Source organism: Diabrotica virgifera, chromosome 8, assembly GCF_917563875.1.
Source record: "Diabrotica virgifera virgifera chromosome 8, PGI_DIABVI_V3a".
Lineage (NCBI taxonomy): Eukaryota > Metazoa > Arthropoda > Insecta > Coleoptera > Chrysomelidae > Diabrotica > Diabrotica virgifera.
The window spans coordinates 133,353,953-133,373,616 of record NC_065450.1 but is presented as its reverse complement, the minus strand read 5'-3'; the positions used below and the strand labels follow the sequence as shown (position 1 = coordinate 133,373,616).

General features: G+C 32.1%; 2 protein-coding genes across 3 annotated transcripts in view; one reads left to right on the top strand and one right to left on the bottom strand.

Annotated features, from left to right (window-relative positions):
- LOC126889481 (zinc finger protein 808-like) overlaps positions 1 to 19,664 on the bottom strand; it is a 235,214-nt gene that overhangs the window by 10,666 nt on the left and 204,884 nt on the right. For both annotated transcript variants that reach the window (XM_050657810.1, XM_050657811.1), the window contains exons 3-4: positions 18,025 to 18,257; positions 15,333 to 15,569 (exon numbers count right to left, since the gene is read on the bottom strand). In XM_050657810.1, coding sequence (XP_050513767.1) covers positions 15,333 to 15,569; positions 18,025 to 18,257 — 470 coding nt within the window. The remainder of the gene's footprint in view (positions 1 to 15,332; positions 15,570 to 18,024; positions 18,258 to 19,664) is intronic.
- LOC126889480 (methyl farnesoate epoxidase-like) overlaps positions 1 to 19,664 on the top strand; it is a 243,605-nt gene that overhangs the window by 91,914 nt on the left and 132,027 nt on the right. The window lies entirely within an intron of this gene.

Genomic DNA, 19,664 nt, shown 5'->3' with positions numbered 1-19,664 from the left:
AGCAATTTTGGAGATAAATCCCGAAACAGTTAAATTTTTATTTTTGAATTATGATTTTTTGGCAGGTGCATCATACTAGTGACGTCATCCAGCTAGGCGTGAATACGTAATCGATGATTTCTTTTAATGAGAATAGGGGTCGTGTGCTAGCGCATTTGAAAGGATATTAAATTTTCTATTCAGTACTATAAACATTAATATAATTTTTTATACAGGGTGGTCAAAGCAATAAGAGCACGTAAAGGTTGAAATAAATTCATTTTCTCGAGAATCAGCCAATTTGGAGACAAATCCTAACATATGTCAATTTTTGTTTTTAAATTTTAATTTTTTGGCTGGTACATCATACTAGTGACGTCATTCATCTGGGCGTGATGACGTAATCGACATTTTTTAAATGAGAATAGCCGTCGTGTGCTAGCTCATTTGAAAGGATATTTAATTGTCAATTGAATAATATAAACATTAACATAATTATTATTTATACATGTTGGCCAGAAAAATTATTTTTGAATTAAAATAATTAACGCAAAAATGAGTCAATGAGAACGTAAAAGTTATTGTTGTTCTGAAGCTATTTTCTTGTGGCATTTTTACAATTTTAACTATTTAGAATGGGAAATAAGCCACAATATTATTAAAAAATGATTTTTATTAACGTTTCGACGCCCAAATCGGGTGCCGTTGTCAAAATACAAAATAATAGTATTTTGTATTTTGACAACGGCACCCGATTTGGGCGTCGAAACGTTAATAAAAATCATTTTTTAATAATATTGTGGCTTATTTCCCATTCTAAATAGTTAAAATTGTAAAAGTTATTGGATAAACGCTTTTATTTGCGATATGGATAAAAAGCCGATTATTTTTCAGTTGCATATTTTTTGGTGAAACCATTTTTGATGAAGTCGTCACTGTTCGAGTCTTGACGTTATTATATTTTTTTAATGGTCATAAAGTTCAAACCAAACCCTTATTTCAATTCGTCATTAATTTTGACGTCATATAGGATTTTAAGATTGTCAAGAATGCATGACATTTTAGTTAAATCTGACAGTTGTCAGAATATTTATATTTATATAGTTATAAATATTTATTACCAGAATATTAAAATATTTTAATGAAAAAATGAATAAATAATATAAAATTAAATTTTCACTATACAATGTCGAAAAATACTAACCTAGAATGACACTTGTCATTTTACCCGTTGACACTGTGAACACGATCGAGTACTTTGGAACAAAATGTCTTTATTGGTATCATTGATTGGTTATCTATTTAGCTTATTCTAAACGTCAACCAATGATAGGTACATTCATCAATAGAAGTTTAATATGCAACTACTCGTCGACGAATACATAATTTTCCAAGTTCTAGGCATAATAATCACGGAGGTACTTTTTTTCTGTCACTTCCAACTTAATGCGTTAGAGATACTCCCATAAACTGTGACACACCGAAATAAGGGTTTGGTTTGATCTATACCTTATTTGGACACTATTATCGAAAAGATCACATCTTTTTGTATACGAATGTCATATTTTTCTTATGTCAGTTATGTCACATAACAATACTAAAATACTTATGTTTCAAATTTTCGTTCGGCCGCTTCCTGTAAATAGTCTTTAAAATTCTTTTTTTTTTGGTTTTTATCTTATAGTAGGTAAACACATTATATTGTATTAAGACTAAACTGCACTAATTCGACTTTAAAATAAATAACTGTGTTTTAAATAGTTGTCGACATGATGGCCCGCTTAAGCGAAAAGCAACGCATAGAAATTTTAATGATGATAGGTCATGGAGATAGGACCCGTACACAAACTGAGTAGTGTACTCGGGTACACAAACTCGAGGCGAAATTTAGAAATTTTGGCAATGTCGGTGATAAATATACGCACGGCCGTCCAGGCCTAACGCGAGATCAACAATTGGATGTTTTATTATCACTACAAGAAAATCCTCATAAACCTACCCGTCAAGTGGCATTGGAACAATCCATATGTCAAACCTCCGTTTTAAAGTCTCTCAAACAGAATAAGTGGCACCCATACAAAGTGCAAGTGATACATGAACTTAATGAAGATGATTTCGATCGAAGACAAGAATTTTGTGAAATAATGATGGATCGATGTAATCGTGATCCGCATTTCCTAAGGAAATGTGTTTTCTCAGACGAGGCCACCTTCACCTTAACGGGTATAGTAAATAGGCAGAACTGTAGGTACTGGGCACAAGAGAACCCTCACTGGGCGGTAGAAGGGCACACCCAGTATCCAGAGACAGTCAACGTGTGGGCGGGAATAGTTGGTAATAAAATTGTGGGTCCATTTTTTATCGGCGGTTGTTTGAACGGCGATAAGTATTTGGAATTACTCCAACAGCAAATAATTCCAGCACTTGCGGCTCTATACCCAGATCAGCAAAATCCTCATCTACCGGACAACTCGCTATGGTACCAGCAAGATGGGGCACCACCGCATTACGCACGACGTGTACGTGAATACCTAAACCAAGTTTTTCCTAATAGATGGATTGGCAGACGAGGATTTTTAGAGTGGCCAGCTAGATCTCCTGATCTGTCCCCACTAGATTTTTTCTTATGGGGATACCTTAAGTCAAAAGTTTACGTTGACAGACCTACATAATAATGTTAATGAACTTAAAGAGAGAATTAGGACCGAAATTAATTTAATTAACGCTGATACACTCAATAATGTTTTGCAAGAGTTTCAACACCGTCTTGCATATTGTCAAGAGGCAAATGGTTCGCAATTTGAGCATTTACTTTAGTAGTTCATTTTTGTTTCTTTGTTTGTTTGTTAATAGGTTTATTTGTTCCTGTTTCTATTTTAATAAATTATGTTTAGATAAGAGTAAGATATCTTTTATTTCTCGAACACGGTTATGTGACATAAGCAAATATGAAATATGAAAAAATATGAGATTCGCATATAAAAAAGGTGCGATATTTTCGATAATAGTGCCAAAATAACGTAGTATTGTTATGAAAAAAAAAAAGATAATTATGTAAAAACTCGGACAATGATGAACCCCACTGTTACCCACCTACTTCTTGGCAGTTTGAACATTTAAATTAAGCGAAAAACAATTTTTATTTGTCTGTTTTAACAATTTGTATTTATAGATAATTGAATAACCTTTCAAATGAACTATAACACGACCGCTATTTTTATTAAAAAAAAATCATCGATTACGCCATCACGCCCATATGCATGACGTTAGCAGTATGATATATGTGCCAGATAATCACAATTTAAATATAAAAATGAACCTGTTCTCGAGAAAATAAATTTATTCCAACCTTAACGTGCTCTTATTGTTTTGACCACCCTGTATAAATAATTATGTTAATGTTCATACTGCTAAAGAGAGAATTGAATATCCTTTCAAATGAGCTAGCACACGACCCCTATTCTCATTTAAAAAAATTATCGATTTTGTCATCACGACTATAGGGATGACGTCACTAGTATGATGTCTGTGCTAAAAAGTCATAAATTACAAATAAAAATTTACTTGTTTCGGGATTTATCTCCAAAGTTGTCCGTTCTCGAGAAAATGAATTTATTCCAACCTTTACGTGCTCTTATTGCTTTGGCCACCCTGTATAAATAATTATGTTAATGTTTATATTACTGAATAGAGAATTGAATATCCTTTCAAATAAGCTATCACACGACCCCTATTCTTATTTTAAAAAATCATCGATTACGTCATCACGAGTAGATGGATGACGTTACTAGTATAGTGTATGTACCAAAAAGTCGTAAATTAAAAATAAAAATCGACCTGTCTCGGAATTTTTCTCCAAAATTACCCGTTCTCCAGAAAATGAATTTATTCCAACCTTTACGTGCTCTTATTGTTTTGACCACCTTGTATAAATAATGATGTTAATGTTTATATTACTGAATAGAGAATTGAATATCCTTTCAAATAAGCTATCACACGACCCCTATTCTCATTTAAAAAAATCATCGATTACGTCATCACGAGTAGATGGATGACGTTACTAGTATAGTGTATGTACCAAAAAGTCGTAAATTAAAAATAAAAATCGACATGTCTCGGGATTTATCTCCAAAGTTACCCATTCTCGAGAAAATGAATTTATTCCAACCTTTACGTGCTCACTGTATATTTTTATACAGTGCTAGTCAAAAGTCCGTACCCCCCCTCGTATCTTTTGAACGGTTATACCTATAATAGTGAAATTTGGAGTGAGGAAATAAACGGACGTAAGCTTCTTAACTAGTTATGACAGGTGACGTAATAGTGACAGATGACGTTACAGAGCCACTGTGACCGATAATTTTAAATGGGACCTTATAGCAAGTGATACCTCGTTTGAAAGGTATTTAAAATACCTATTCAGTCATACTAATTTTTTTGGGTATAAGTTGATTTTGATTTTGGTGAATAAACTAAATAAATATAATATTGTAGTTTCGAATTTAATTAATAAAAATTCAAATGTCCGCCTATGGATTTTTTGTCAAAAAAGTTGACGTTTTTTAATTCTCTAGTAGTTTTTACGTCAACGTCAACCTGTTTGACAAGTAATCATAGGCGGAATTTTGAATTTTTATTAATTAAATGCGAAACTACAATTTTATATTTATTTCATTTATTCATCACAATTTGCTTAAACCCAAACAAAATTAGTATGACTGAATAGGTATTTTAAATACCTTTCATACGAGGTATCACTTGCCATAAGGTCCCATTTAAAATTATCGGTCACAGTGGCTCTGTAACGTCATCTGTCACTATGACGTCACCTGTCATAACTAGTTAAGAAGCTTACGTCCGTTTATTTTCTCCCTCAAAATTTCACTATTATAGGTATAACCGTTCAAAAGATACGAGGGGGGGTACGGACTTTTGACTAGCACTGTATATATATACAGGGTGGTTCATCGTATTTGCCTCGGTCTCTGTACGGAAAACGACTTGATATTTAAAAAAAATTCTTGACAGCAACTTACAGGGCAATTAACACTACAATCTAAAACTAATGAAAATTATACAGGGTGCTTCAAAAAAGAGGGGTATATTAAAGTTATATTTTCTCTTATGGAACACCCTACTCGTGAGCCATTTTTGAATTTTCCTTAAAAATAAGCTATATTTTTATAAGGGTTTCCTACACGTAAATACATGGTGTTTTGATTTATTTCGATTTTCATAAGAATGTAAGGTTTAAGAAAACAAAATTAATATCTACGAATCTAAGAATCGGTGACAAATTTTTTCTTGGATCTTTATAACAGACTATTCAGCATATTGGAACAGATATTTATTGTAATAATATTTATATTTATTTAATCGTACATTTTTAGATTTAAAAATTATTTAAAAACAAAAACATTCAACAAAACTGAAAACATAAACAAAAACATACCTCATTATAGGGCCAAAACTAGTTTTAATGTGTATCTACAAAAACACATAATAAGTAGGTGTTTTTGTCTTTTGTGTTTCTCCACAATACACCAGGGTAGAAAAATAAATATGAGCGATTTCAGGGTAAAAATCAATACAGGAATTTGAAGGTGCTAAATCGTAGGGGGATATAGTTTATTAATAATACATACAGAGGTACTCGTAAACCGACCTCATTTTTTTTATAAACAAAGACCAAAGTCAGAAAATATTAGTTTAGTATAGTTTACAAAATCTCAAGAAGATCTGTTTGTTAGTTTACAAGTTATAGACGGAGAGCTAGAGGCGAGAAATCATCGTCATAAGTAATATGGAGTTTGGCATGTGAAATGTGTCTATTGTATATTGATAACTATGACCTCTTTCAGGCTGACACCTCAGTGGATACAGGAAGTAGTAATAAGGGATGAAAGGGGAAAGTTGGTGCAGTCATTAAATGTTTTCACCTTCTATTTTGTTAAACCTCCGTCGATTTGCATGAAAATTGGTGAGTAGTTAGAGCATAACTCAAGAAACAAAACTGATATGGTGCCAACGTGCGCTTTTACCCTGGGGGTGGATGCCACCCCTTCTCGGGGGTGAAAACTATTTTATTAAAAATAACCCCACTAATCGATAGAGGGACAAATTTTAAGCAAAATTTGTTACTTCTAATTATTAAAATAAATCAATACTTTTTGAGTTATTAAAGATCAAAGAATTGAATTTTTCGTGAAATAAATGCATGATGTAAAGTGGTTTTTCGTGAATAATTCAAAAACTGTAAGTTTTATCAAAATAGTTATGATTAGCAAAATTGAAGATAATAAAAAATAAAAGAGATTTATTATTCGAAAAACCTTTGAGAATTAATAAAAAGTGAGTTATAGGTGATGGAATGTATATTTTTTTCGGCTAGTACCCAAATCTAAGTATTCAAGCTCAAATAACGGGAAAACGGTGCATTTTATAAAATATATTTACTGAACACTTGTCAAAGTACTCAAGAATACCTATCAAGTGAGCTCCAGATGAAGTTTATAACATCAAAGCTAAGCAAGTGATGATGAAAATAAGAGAACCCTTTGGAGTTTTTAGGAAAAAGTGAAAATTAAAACATACGCTATTTATATATGTATTTATTTTGAAATTTGTTAACAGAATAAGTTTTAAAGGAATTTCGGGAATGAAGTTAGGATTATAATTTATTATCAAGTTCGTTTTATTACAATTTAAATATAACAAGTTAAAAATGCGAGTATTATTATAACGAAAACTTCGTTTTTTATGTATTTAAATTCCTAATATGGAAAATTGCTATTATGAAAAGTTGTTTGGAATTAAAAATTATGTTTAATGTGCAATTATATCCTACCATTTAAATATTGTGAGCTATAAAGGCACTTTACTGAGCGAATTTCTTGAGCGAAATTCATATTTTTTACACATCGACTAAAATCGATACAATTTTATATAATCTTATGTTTATGATTGCATCTTGGATTTTAGACCGTGCAGATCTTTTTATGAAGAATAATTTTTGTTCGTAAAATAAATAATAAAAGAGTTATAAATGAAAATGATGATTGGTAGGTATCTCTAATTTGAGAAAAAAAATTAAATATTTTCTTTTTATTAGAAGAATGTAGATAATAATTACATTATTATAATAATTATTAATTATTTAATTATAATAATAACAACTATTGCATATATTAGAACACAGTTCAAACAATTTTTCGTAGTAACAATAATTTACAACAGTGTGAAAAAAAAGGTACTTTAATCTTGAGCGAAATTCATATTTTTTAAAATACCTCCTATAATATAGATAAAATTTGCTATCTGATGATTGAATCGTAGGTTTTAGACGATGCAGAACTTTTTATGAATTAAAACTTTATTTCGTAAAATTAAAAATAAAAAAGTGTCCCGTAATATATGTGTCCAACTTAAGTAGACACACTGTATATTATACAATATAATATACATAATACATAAATCATTGGGTAGACAGCACCACAAATTTGTAAATTGCCATTTAACATTACTTACATTAAAATTAATAAGTAATATTTATTTATTTGATATTTCAATTCTTTTACAGTTTATATGAAGTAATATATTTTTGAAATAATATGAAATTTTCATTAGAAGATTATTTTCATCAAGAACATATTATTATTAATTAAATGTATGTTACTAAAATATTATTTTTATATTATTTCGATATTTAATTGAATTTTTTCTATCGATATAAACTTAGTGGCGGTTCTAGCCAGGGGCAGGGGGGCAGCTGCCCCCCTTCGGTTTTTACAGTACTTTTGTACTATAATTTTCGTTAAAAAGGCACGTTATCTTGTTTATTCACCGGTTGTGTTCCCTTGCCCCCGACTTTGGTCTAGAACCGCCCCTGTATAAACTGAATATGTACAGAAACTGAGGGTGTCCAATAATGGGCACAATTGACATAATATTCAAATACATTTTTGCTATATTTTATATAAATGTCTTAAAACAATTTTAAAAACTTATATAAATAATATAATAATTAAGCTCCAAATTTTTGGAGCATAAACTTTGAAAAATGTTTGTAGCATAATGTTTAATGGTATCAAATTTTCCGGGAGCTCATTTGATACATATTTCTAAGTACTTTGACAAGTGTTCAGTAAATATATCTTATAAAATGCACCGTTTTCCCATTATTTGAGCTTGACAACATAGATTTTGGTACTAGCCGAAAAAAAATATACATTCCATCACCTATAACTCACTTTTTATTAATTCTCAAAGGTTTTTCGAATAAGAAATCTCTTTTATTTTTTATTATCTTCAATTTTGGTAATTATAACTATTTTGATAAAACTTACAGTTTTTGAATTATTTACCAAAAACCGCTTTACATCATGCATTTATTTCACGAAAAATTCAAATCTTTGATCTTTAATAACTCAAAAAGTATTGATTTATTTTAATAATTAGAGGTAATAAATGTTGCTTAAAATTTGTCCCTCTATCGATTAGTGGGGTTATTTTTAATAAAATAGTTTTCACCTCTGAGAAGGGGTGGCATCCACCCCCAGGGTAAAAGCGCACGTTGGCACCATATCAGTTTTATTTCTTGAGGTATGCTCTAACTACTCACCAATTTTCATGTAAATCGATGGAGGTTTAACAAAATAGGAAGTGAAAACCTTTAATGACTGCGTTAACTTTCCCCTTTCATCCCTTATTGCTACTCCCTGTATCCACTGAGGTGTCAGCCTGAAAGGGGTCATAATTATCAACATACAATAGACACATTTCACATGCCAAACTCCATATTACTTATGACGATGATTTCTCGCCTCTAGCTCTTAGACTATTATGTTAAATGTTTATCCCAGACATCGAATGTTTAAACAATCATTGTTGCCCAAGGAGTGTTTTCAGAGCTTTTTGGCAAAGTGCAATGACTACTTAAAGACTCAAAGTACTAAGAAAGTTAAAAAAAATAATATATTTGTTTCTTAAATGTTGTTAAACAAGTCGATAAAAAAATGGTAAGTTTTTTCCTTATAAGCAATTAGAATATCTTTGTCATTTTTTCTGATAAATAATTATAATTGGATGTGTCAAAAAGCTGGTAAAAAAATGTATATTAAAATGAAAAAAAAAAACTTTGTAGGACCAATAATAGCCAAGTTATACTTTTTTTTTTGAAAAATCACATCTCTATTGTTTATAAATATTAAGAGTTGAAATTTTTAGAGCATGGTAATAAATATCTATATTTTATATGACAATTGATAAGTACGAAATATCTTCTATTTAAAACGAGTAATAACCCTTTAAAGTCAAGTTAACAAGTCTGGCTAATTGGCTCTGCCAAAGCCATTTTTCAAAAAAAAAAAGTCAAGTTACTCACGCTGACTGAGCTGGGACCGTGTGATATGGAAGAATGTCGGAGTCCAGTTTCTCGCGTTGAGATTTTGCTATAAAAAGTTCAATTTGGAGCGCTTGAAAAATTTTACAATACTTCACCTTCCAGAGAACGTAGAGTCTTTAATTTTTTTTGGGGTAACTCGACGAAAGAATAACAACTAGCTAATTTTCATTGGCCGAAAAAATCGGAAAATTCTGGAAAATGTATTTTTATTCAACATTAATTTACAACGTTAACACTAATATATTTTGATAAATATTTTCATAAAATATTATTTTGTGAATAAATATTAAAATATAATTATAGTATGTATACAGGGTTGTTCATTTTATTCGCCTAGGTGTCTGTACGGAAAACGAATTGATTTAAAAAAAATTCTTCATAGAAATATACAGGGCCATTAACACTACAATTTAAAAATAATATGAATTATACAGTGTGCTTCAAAAAAGAGTGGTATATCAAAGATATATTTTTTATGGAACACCCTACACCTGATGAAATTTTTGAATTTGCCTTTAAACAATAAGCTAGACTATACCTAAGTACAGGGCGTTTTGATTTATTTCAATTTAAAAAAAAAATGTAATGTTTTAGAAAAACATATAAACAGGTATTTACGAATCTAAGAATCGGTGACAAATTTTTTTTGATCTTCATAATAGACTATTTAGCATATTTAAGCAGATTTTTATTGTAACAAAATTTATAATTACATGATTTTACAATTTCAGGTTTAAAAATTAATTGAAAACAAAAACGTTCTCAAATTGAAAAATAATGTATAGATTATAATTATTGATCTTCGTTAATTCTACACAGTTTTTGTACAGGTTCATCAATTTCTTCCACATTATCCATAATTTCTTAAAATAAATCAATTGTACCGAGCTTTGCATAAATTGCAAAGATGATACTGACGAAAAAAGATGCTACAACCTTTTGTCAGTTATTATAGATGACAAAAGTGAAGTTGAAGAAGATTTGTTTAAAAAAATAGGGATAATATTTAAGAAATTAATAAATCTGTACATAAACTGTGTAGAATTAACGAAGATCAATAATTATAATCTACACATATACATTTTTTCTTAATTTGAGAATGTTTTTGTTTCCAATTAGTTTTTAAATCTAAAAATGTACGATTAATGGCCGGTTTCACCAACGACGAATAGTAGTTTATTCTATGATTAAAGTTATTCGACCAATAAACTGACATATCTCCATTTTGCTAACGTCAAATAAGACTTATTTTATTTATTTATCAAAAAATACTTACTCTTTGAGTAAATTGGCAAGTTAATATGACTGTAAATATTTAGAAGAAAGTAAATTCGCCAGTTTCACTTTAAATTATTAAAATTATATTGAAACAAAATATAAACTTAAACATCTAATACATTTTATTCGACGAATAGCATTCATTGATTTATTTGTTGTTGGTGAAACTGGACCTAAGTAATTATAAATTTTGTTACAATAAATATCTGTTTAAATATGCTAAATAGTCTATTATGAAGATCCAAGAAAAATTGTCACCGATTCTTAGATTCGTAAATATTTATTTTTTTCTAAAATTTTAAATTTTTCTAAAAATTTAAATAAATTAAAACACCGTGCACTTAGGTATAGTCTAGCTAGCAGCTAGCATATTGTTTCAAATTGAGCAATTCAAAAATTTCATCAGGTGTAGGGTGTTCCATAAAAAATATATCTTTGACATACCACTCTTTTTTGAAGCACCCTGTATAATTCATATTATTTTTAGATTGTAATGTTAATGGCTTTGTATATTTCTATGAAGAAATTTTTTTAAATCAAGACGTTTTCCGTACAGACACTGAGGCGAATAAAATGAACAACCCTGTATATCAATAAATATATACATACTATAATTATATTTTAATATTTATTCACAAATTTATAATATTTTATGAAAATATTTATCAAAATATATTACTGTTAACGTTATAAATAGAATGTTGAATACAAAAATCGATTTTCCAGAATTTTCCGATTTTTCCGGTCAATGAAAATTAGCTAGTTGTTATTCTTTCGTCGAGTTACCCCAATTTAAAAAAAAATTGAAGGCTCTACGTTCTCTGGAAGCTGAGATATTATAAAATTTTTCAAGCGCTCCAAATTGAACTTTCTATAGCAAAATCTCGACTAGAGAAACTGAACTCCGACATTCTTCCATATCACACGGTCCCAGCTCAGTCAGCGTGAGTAACTTGAATTTACAGGGTTATTACTCGTTTTAGACAGAAGATATTTCGTACTTATCAATTGTCATATAAAATATAGATATTTATTACCATGCTGTAAAAATTTCAACTCTTAATATTTATAAACAATATAGATGTGATTTTTCAAAAAAAGTATAACTTGGCTATTATTGGTCATAGAAAGTTATTTTTTTCCTTTTAATGTGCATTTTTTTATCAGATTTTTGACACAACCAATTATAATTATTTATCTGAAAAAATGGCAAAGATATTCTAATTGTTTATAAGTAAAAAACTTACCATTTTTTTATCGACTTGTTTAACAACATTTAAAAAACAAATATATTATTTTTTTTTAACTTTCTTAGTACTTTGAGTCTTTAAGTAGTCATTGCACTTTGCCAAAATGCTCTGAAAACACTCCTTGGGCAACAATGATTGTTTAAACATTCGATGTCTGGGATAAACATTTAACATAACTTGTAAACTAACAAACAGATCTTCTTGATATTTTGTAAACTAATAAAGGCACTTAATTACCTCATGATCAAGGTACAATAAGTTCCTTACGACCTATTTAATAAAAGTTATTAACATTTCCAAAATAGTGCAAAGAACGTGGTTTTTTGCAATTATCTCGGTTAATTCTTGATGGATTTTAACTTGTAAAAATTCAAATTAATCGTTTTTTTATGATACACAACTTTCATAACACAACTTTTGCTGTAAATATGATACTAAAAATGCTATAGGCAAAAAACAATAATTTCTGACTTTGGCATTTTTTTATAAAAAAATGAGGTCGATTTACGAGTACCTCTGTATGTATTTTTAATTAACTATATCCTCCCTACGATTTAGCACCTTCAAATACCTGTATTGATTTTTTTCCCGTTTTTATTTTTCTACCCTGGTCTACATCATTATGATAATGCGCCAAAAAATGACATCAAGATTATAATGGGTGATATGAATGCTAAAATAGGCAAGGAGCCGCAGCTCTATGGCACATTAGGGAAACACTCACTGCACAATGAAACAAACGAGAATGGGGAGTTTTGATAAATTTTGCCACCAGTAAAAATATGGTTATAAGTTCAACATGCTTCCCACATAAAGACATACACAAAATGACATGGATTTCACCAGATGGAACCACAACTAATCAAAGCGACCATGTGCTGATAGACAAAAGGGCAGCTAGTAGTAGGTATCTCGATCTAAGGACACGACGAGGAGCATGCTGTGGATCAGACCAACTTTTACTACAAACCAAATTTAGATGCAGAGTTAACAGGAAAAGAAACGAAAGACAACAAATAACAAACAAACTGGACCTGGAAAAACTGAAGATTCGGGAATGTAAAGAAAAGTTCGAACAAGAAGTCGCAAATGAGTTAATGACGCTAGAACTGCACTCCATAGAGGGCAACTGGAGTAATATCAAAACAGCAGTACTGACAGCAGCAGCGTCTACCCTGGGAAACAAGAAAAAGGAGAGAAGAGAAGCATGGTTTGACGACGAGTGCAGACAAGCAATAGAGGAAAGAAATGAAGCACACAAAATGTACATAACAAGAAGAACACGAGAAAGACGAACATTATTTGAAGTCGCAAGACGGAAAGCAGACAAGATATGTAGAAATAAAAAGAGAGCCTATGAGAATGGACAAATAGACAAAATGGAAGAAAATTTCAAAAACAACGAAATTACAGGGGCTTGCGAATACCTAAAAAAGATAAAAAGGGGGTATATACCTCAAATAAATCTATGTAAAGATGAAAATGGGCAAATAATCAGTGACCAACAGAAAGTCACAGAAACCTGGAAGCATTATTTTCAGACCCTCCTTGGAACACAAGTAGATATGGAAGATGAAATGGGTATGAATTACGTAGAAGAGAATGAAGTAGAGAATAGAGTAGAAGCTCCAACCATAGAAGAAGTCCTCGAAGCTATTAAGGCACAGAAAAACAATAAAGCTCCGGGAGTTGACGAAATACCAGCAGAACTGTATAAGGTAGGTGGCGACCACCTAGCAAGTCACATCCACGCGCTCATCAAAGACATATGGTAAGAAGAGAAAATACCCGACGACTGGAAGAAAAGTATAGTATGCCCGATCTATAAAAAAGGAGACAAACTCCAGTGCAAAAACTACCGTGGAATCTCTCCTCTATGTACAGCATATAAAGTCCTCACGTATATTATAAACCAGCGGCTCCAACCACTAGCAGAAAATATTATTGGAGAGTATCAGACGGGCTTCCGAAGGGGAAGATCGACACTGGATCAAATATTTACAGTCAAACAGATCTTGTGCAAATCATGGGAACACGATATTGATGTTCACAACGTGTTTGTAGACTTCAAACAGGCATACGACTCAGTCAAAAGGAACAAACTATACTATATATTGGCTGAATTGGCAATACCACACAAGCTAATAAGATTCATTAAGGCCACAATGGACGAAACTCAGGCATGTGTACAAATACAAAACTACCGGACACACTTTTTCAAAATTTCGCAGGGGCTAAAGCAGGGAGCTGGGCTGGCCCCAACATTGTTTAACCTGGCACTGGAGTATGCGGTTAGGCAAATACAAACTGGACGAGGAAACCTACTGACCAACCGAACGGTTCAATTGGCCGCTTATGCCGATGATATTAATATTATGAATAGAACATCAACAGGAGCACGGGAAACATACGCAGAGTTAAAAACACAAACAAAAATGCTAGGTCTGGAAAAAACACAGGAAAAACAAAACTAATGACTCAAACGAGAAGAAATTAATATAACCCCACAAAACATTATACATGAAGATGACATTGAAACGGTTGAAAAGTTTACATACCTGGGAGTAGAAATATATGCCGACGGATCAGAAGATGGAGAAATAAGGAAGAGAATAACGCAGGCAAACAGAGCTTATTTTGCCCTCCCCCATATTTTTCGGTCTAAAAGTGTGCACCGAAATACAAAGATGAGAATCTATAAAACCTTAATTCGACCAATAACATGCTACGGCAGTGAAGCCTGGGTCCTGAAAAGAACATCCAAAAACAAACTCGACACATTCGAAAGGAAAGTACTGAGGAGAATATTAGGACCTGTGAGGGAAAACGGAATCTTCAGAAGTTGATACAACAACGAGCTTTATCAACTCTATAAGGAAACACTGTCAGACTTCATTAGAATACAAAGATTGCAGTGGACCTGTGATAAGAATAGGAGAGGATAGGCTACCAAAAAGAGCACTGAATGCTAGAATGCAGGGAAAGAGACCGGTTGGAAAGCCAAGAAAGCGCTGGGAAGACACAGTAAACAGCGATGCACAAGCCCTTTTAGGAGTCCGTGTATGGAGAAGAGCAGCCACAGACAAGCAAGGGTGGAGGCAAAAAATAAAGGAGGCCAAGGCTCAATTTGGGCTGTAGTGCCGTAAAAGAAGAAGAAGAAGAAGAAGAAGAAGAAGATGAAGAAGAAGAAGAAGAAGAATAACTAATAAGGCATGTGAAATATGTGCGAAACCGTCTCGTATAACAGTGACAGTGAAGATAAATGTTATATATTGTCGATGTCTTTATAATAGACAGTTCTAGTTACTCTTTTTTTACTTTATTCTTAAATTTAGATGGTCACGCTCCAATCTACAAATCTAAGAGGTAATCAAAATAATTTTATATTATTTTACATGACTATAATTTTAAAAAGAACTTACGATTGTCCCGCAAAAGCACTTCCTGCACCAGCAGCTGGAAGACACGCAGTATTAATATTATTATAAATTCCAAGCACTATCGGTTGAGTTAGCTGTAATACAGCTATATCGTTAAATAAGGTAGTAGCTACGAAGTTTGGATGAACAGCTATTCTTGCTACTGTACTACTTTGAACATTCACAAGACTGGTAGGATTGTACACTCCCATTAGTACTGTTACCGCCGTCGGTGTGTTCCTGTAACATTAAGGGGACTTTCACTTTCTACATTTTAAAGAAATCGATATTTGCGTTTTTTTACGTCAAAACATTCCTTGGTATCATAGCAATATTTTTATATGGTAATTCTAAATAGAAACGAAGTTATAACGGTATCTACCCGAGGTAAAACTTTTTTATACAACAACGCGTGCGACGCCTGACCTGTGTAGCTGCAACTGGATTCTAAAAGTTATAAAGCAATCAGGGGCGTAACAAAGACCCCCGCAGCGTGAAGCTTGCGGGGGGCCCCAATCGAGTAGGGGCCCCATCTTGTCGTCTGATATTATGTAAAAATCTGTTATAGGTATATGATTTTACTTTGTGTGTTTAAATTTAAAAACGTAAATTTCTAAATAGGCATATTCGGCAAGTGAATCATCTCATATCTAGAAACTTAATCCTTTCCGGTCTCACGAACTTTTATGGGTGGCGAAAATAAACTATAATGCTTTGTACGTGACTATTGAAAGATTTGAGAATTGCAATTTGCCGAATTCTAGAACAATATTTCTAAATCTAGAAATGGGTTTTATCTTTAATCTTTACCTACGTTTTAGTATTTCGATACAATTATCCAAAGGCGCAACAGAGGCCCCTTGCAGCATGAAGCTTACGGGGGCCCCAATATGTCAAGGGCCCCATCTTGTTGTCTAATATATGTAAAAATGTGTTGTTATATTATTTGCATACATAATAAAGATGAAAAATGTAAGTCGTCATAAACAATGCATGAATACACCAATAGCTCAGTAAATGAGAGTTTTGGAGTGAAATTATCAGCGTCACGACGGACGTATTTGCTTGACAATTTGGATTTATGTTCTAGTTACACTCACTTCAAAGTTGGATTTATGCCGTTGTTTGCTTTTCCTTCGGGGGTGACACCCCTCCTATTTTAAACATATGTTTAAAATAAGTCCAGAAATGTATAAATTGACTAATTATAAGCAACTTTTGTTCTATAGAGTTTCTTTTTCTATGTTAATACTTTTCCAGTCATTCGCGAGTGAAAATGATTATTTTTCAACAAAAAAGAAAACAATGTTTTCAGACGGGTTTTTCGTAAATAACTCAAAAGTAAGTATTTATCGAATTAAATATTAGATATCGAAAAAATGTTTGTAGCAAAAATATAGCTTATAAGATGCAAAAAAAATGGTGTACTTATTCATGAAGTCTATCGGCACAGTAAAAGCGCAATTGAAGCTCATGAAAAATTATTATTATTCGTCCAATTCCAAATCGAAAATTGCAACCTGAAATAACCAAAAAATGAAGCAATTTTCGGGAAAAACTCATTAAAACTTTTATTAAACGTTTAAAAAAAAGCCCTATTTTTATTTTTTATAAAAGTTTCTAGCACCAAAACTATACGAGTTAGGCTCAAAATAAGGTTTTTTAAAAGGCCCCTTTTTTGGTAAAAAAATAATCGTGAATATCTGCCCCTATTTCGCAACCCAAATAAAATTTATTTACCAGCGCTTTACCATTTACTTTAATATTTATTTTTTATATGATCTGTAAGTTTTATTGGTTCGAAGTTCTTATTTTTGAAAAAATTTGGTTTCATAGTGAAAAAAGTTTTTTTATTTTGGAAACACGCTTTTTTTCGAAATAACTTAAAAAGTAGGTATAAGTGATACGAAAAATCTCAAAGAGTAAAGAAATGTAGGTCTTGCTTTTATAAATATTTTGGCTTTATTTTGTTTTTCTATAAGACAAAAAATGGTTAAGATAATATGGATGTTTAAAATTTGCATACACTCGTGATTAGTTCAAGCCCTTTAACTAGAACCCTTTTAAAAATAAGCACTTTGAACCGGTGAAACCTACAGGTCATTTAAAAAAGTTAGGTAATTTGTAAAGCGATAAAGATTAGTTTCATTTGGAGTGCTAAATAGCGGGAGATTTTCACAAAGAGAGTCTATAAACTTCATTTTTGTTAACAATATTGTTTTCGATCGAATACTTACTCTTTGAAGTATTTGCAAAAAATCGCCTAAAAACGTGGTTTTTTTGTTGAACAATAAACATATTTACTCATAAATAACTCGAAAAGTCTTGAGTTGACCACTTCGGTGGTGACACTGAAAATTACACGGTATCGCCATATTTTACGTTGATTTACTGGGCTGTAACACATAATATAGGTATTTGTTACACATGTCACATTTAGTAATTTTTTAAAGGGGGCCCCATTTCTAATTCTGCGGGAGGGCCCCGATGGAGTTTGTTACGCCACTGAAAGCAATCATGTGTTCTATATTATTGAAATTGTGGCTCAGTAATATTAGAGACTGGACCAGAACTGAAGGAAACGCTCCCATACACCAAGCCCACAATATACAGGACTGTGCCATACTGGTAGCCAATCTCAATAGCGATGGTGCATAAGAGGAGGAGGTGCGGTTTAATTAAAAATTATACTTACACATTTAAGTATACTTTATGTGCTGCTGTAATCACATAATAAGGGTGAATAAGCACTCCGCTGCCTGCATAAGCGTTTGTAGCATTTCTAAGGTAAGCCTGCCATGGAAATGCTCCAAGAGTAGCGGTGCCAGAAGCGGTAGTATTTGCTGTAACAAATCTTGTTCCACAAGCTGTATTTGTACCAAAACAGGCTGTAGTTCCAGCTGGGCATGTGGGTGTAGCAACAGCAGGCTGTAGACAAAATCAATATTATAAAAATTATACAGGGTGGGCCAATGAAAACTGTCCACCTCGATATTTGGCATTATTTATTACATTTTAAGGAAATGCAGGTCGATATTTGTTCTAAGGGGGGCACATTTTTACGATACATACATCTGTCATTTATCAATTACCACTTGCACTTCCACTTCCCCAACCACTTGTTTTTAAATTGGAAATATACCGTGTGCGGCACATCATTAGAAAGGCATTTACATAGAGTATTTAGACATAATGATTGTCCACCTTTTTTTTTCGATTATTACACCGTCTTTGCAAAAAAACTCTTAATTAATTTAAAGTACAACACCTCTTAAAAATGAAATGTAACGCCTATGGTTTGCTAATATGTAATGTTTTCTATCATGGACACCATTTTAAACAATTAATTAATCAATTCGATATTAATTTAACTAATTTGTTTAAGAGGCAACATTAGCCCGCGGAAAACGCGTTCCAATATTGCGGCTTTAATTTAGAATATTATGTCGAGATACTTGGCACACATATTCGTAATATAGCAAAGAATGGCGGCACAGAGCCCAATTTGAGAAATATGTAAGTAGGTGGAAATTACTCTATATATATAAGTAGTGGGGTTCCTACGGTCTCCTCCGCATCCCACATTTCGCCCGCCATCGTTTTCTATCCACCCATTCGTTTTCGTCAATAGCTCTATCTGCCATAGACTGTTCTATGCCTTTCTTCCATGTTTCTGTAGGCCTTCCTCTTCTTCTTCTATTTATGGGTGTGTAATTTATTGCTCTTTTTGGCCATCTTTCCTCTGACATCCTCATAACATGGCCATACCATAGCAATTTCTTTGTTTCTATATGGTCAACCGTGGAATATAAACTATTTGTCCGTCGTCTTATTTCCTCATTTGGTACATGTTCTAATCTAGATACTCTGCATGCTCTACGTACGTAATCCATTTCCGCTACTTCTATATTTTTCCTTTCCTTTCCTGTGAGTTGCCAACACTCTGCTCCATAAGTTATAATAGGTTCTACAATTGTTCTGTAGATTGTTAACTTTGTGTTCAGCTTCACATTGTTAGACCATAGTAGACCATTTAAAATACGAGTTGTTTCCTTCCTTGCTGTATCGTATGCTGTATGTCTCTTTTTGTAGTTCTTTCTTCTGATATTATGCTTCCTAAATATCTATATTCCTTACATTTCCTTATATTTCTTAACTCTAATTCCGGATCTTCGGTTTCCTCTCCTATTCTCAAATATTCCGTTTTCTCCATGTTCATACATAGGCCCCATTTTTCATATTCGATCTGTAACTTTCTTAGCATATAATCCATATCATGTTCATCGTTGGCAAGAATTACTTGGTCATCAGCAAAAAACAAAGTTGTTAAGCAGT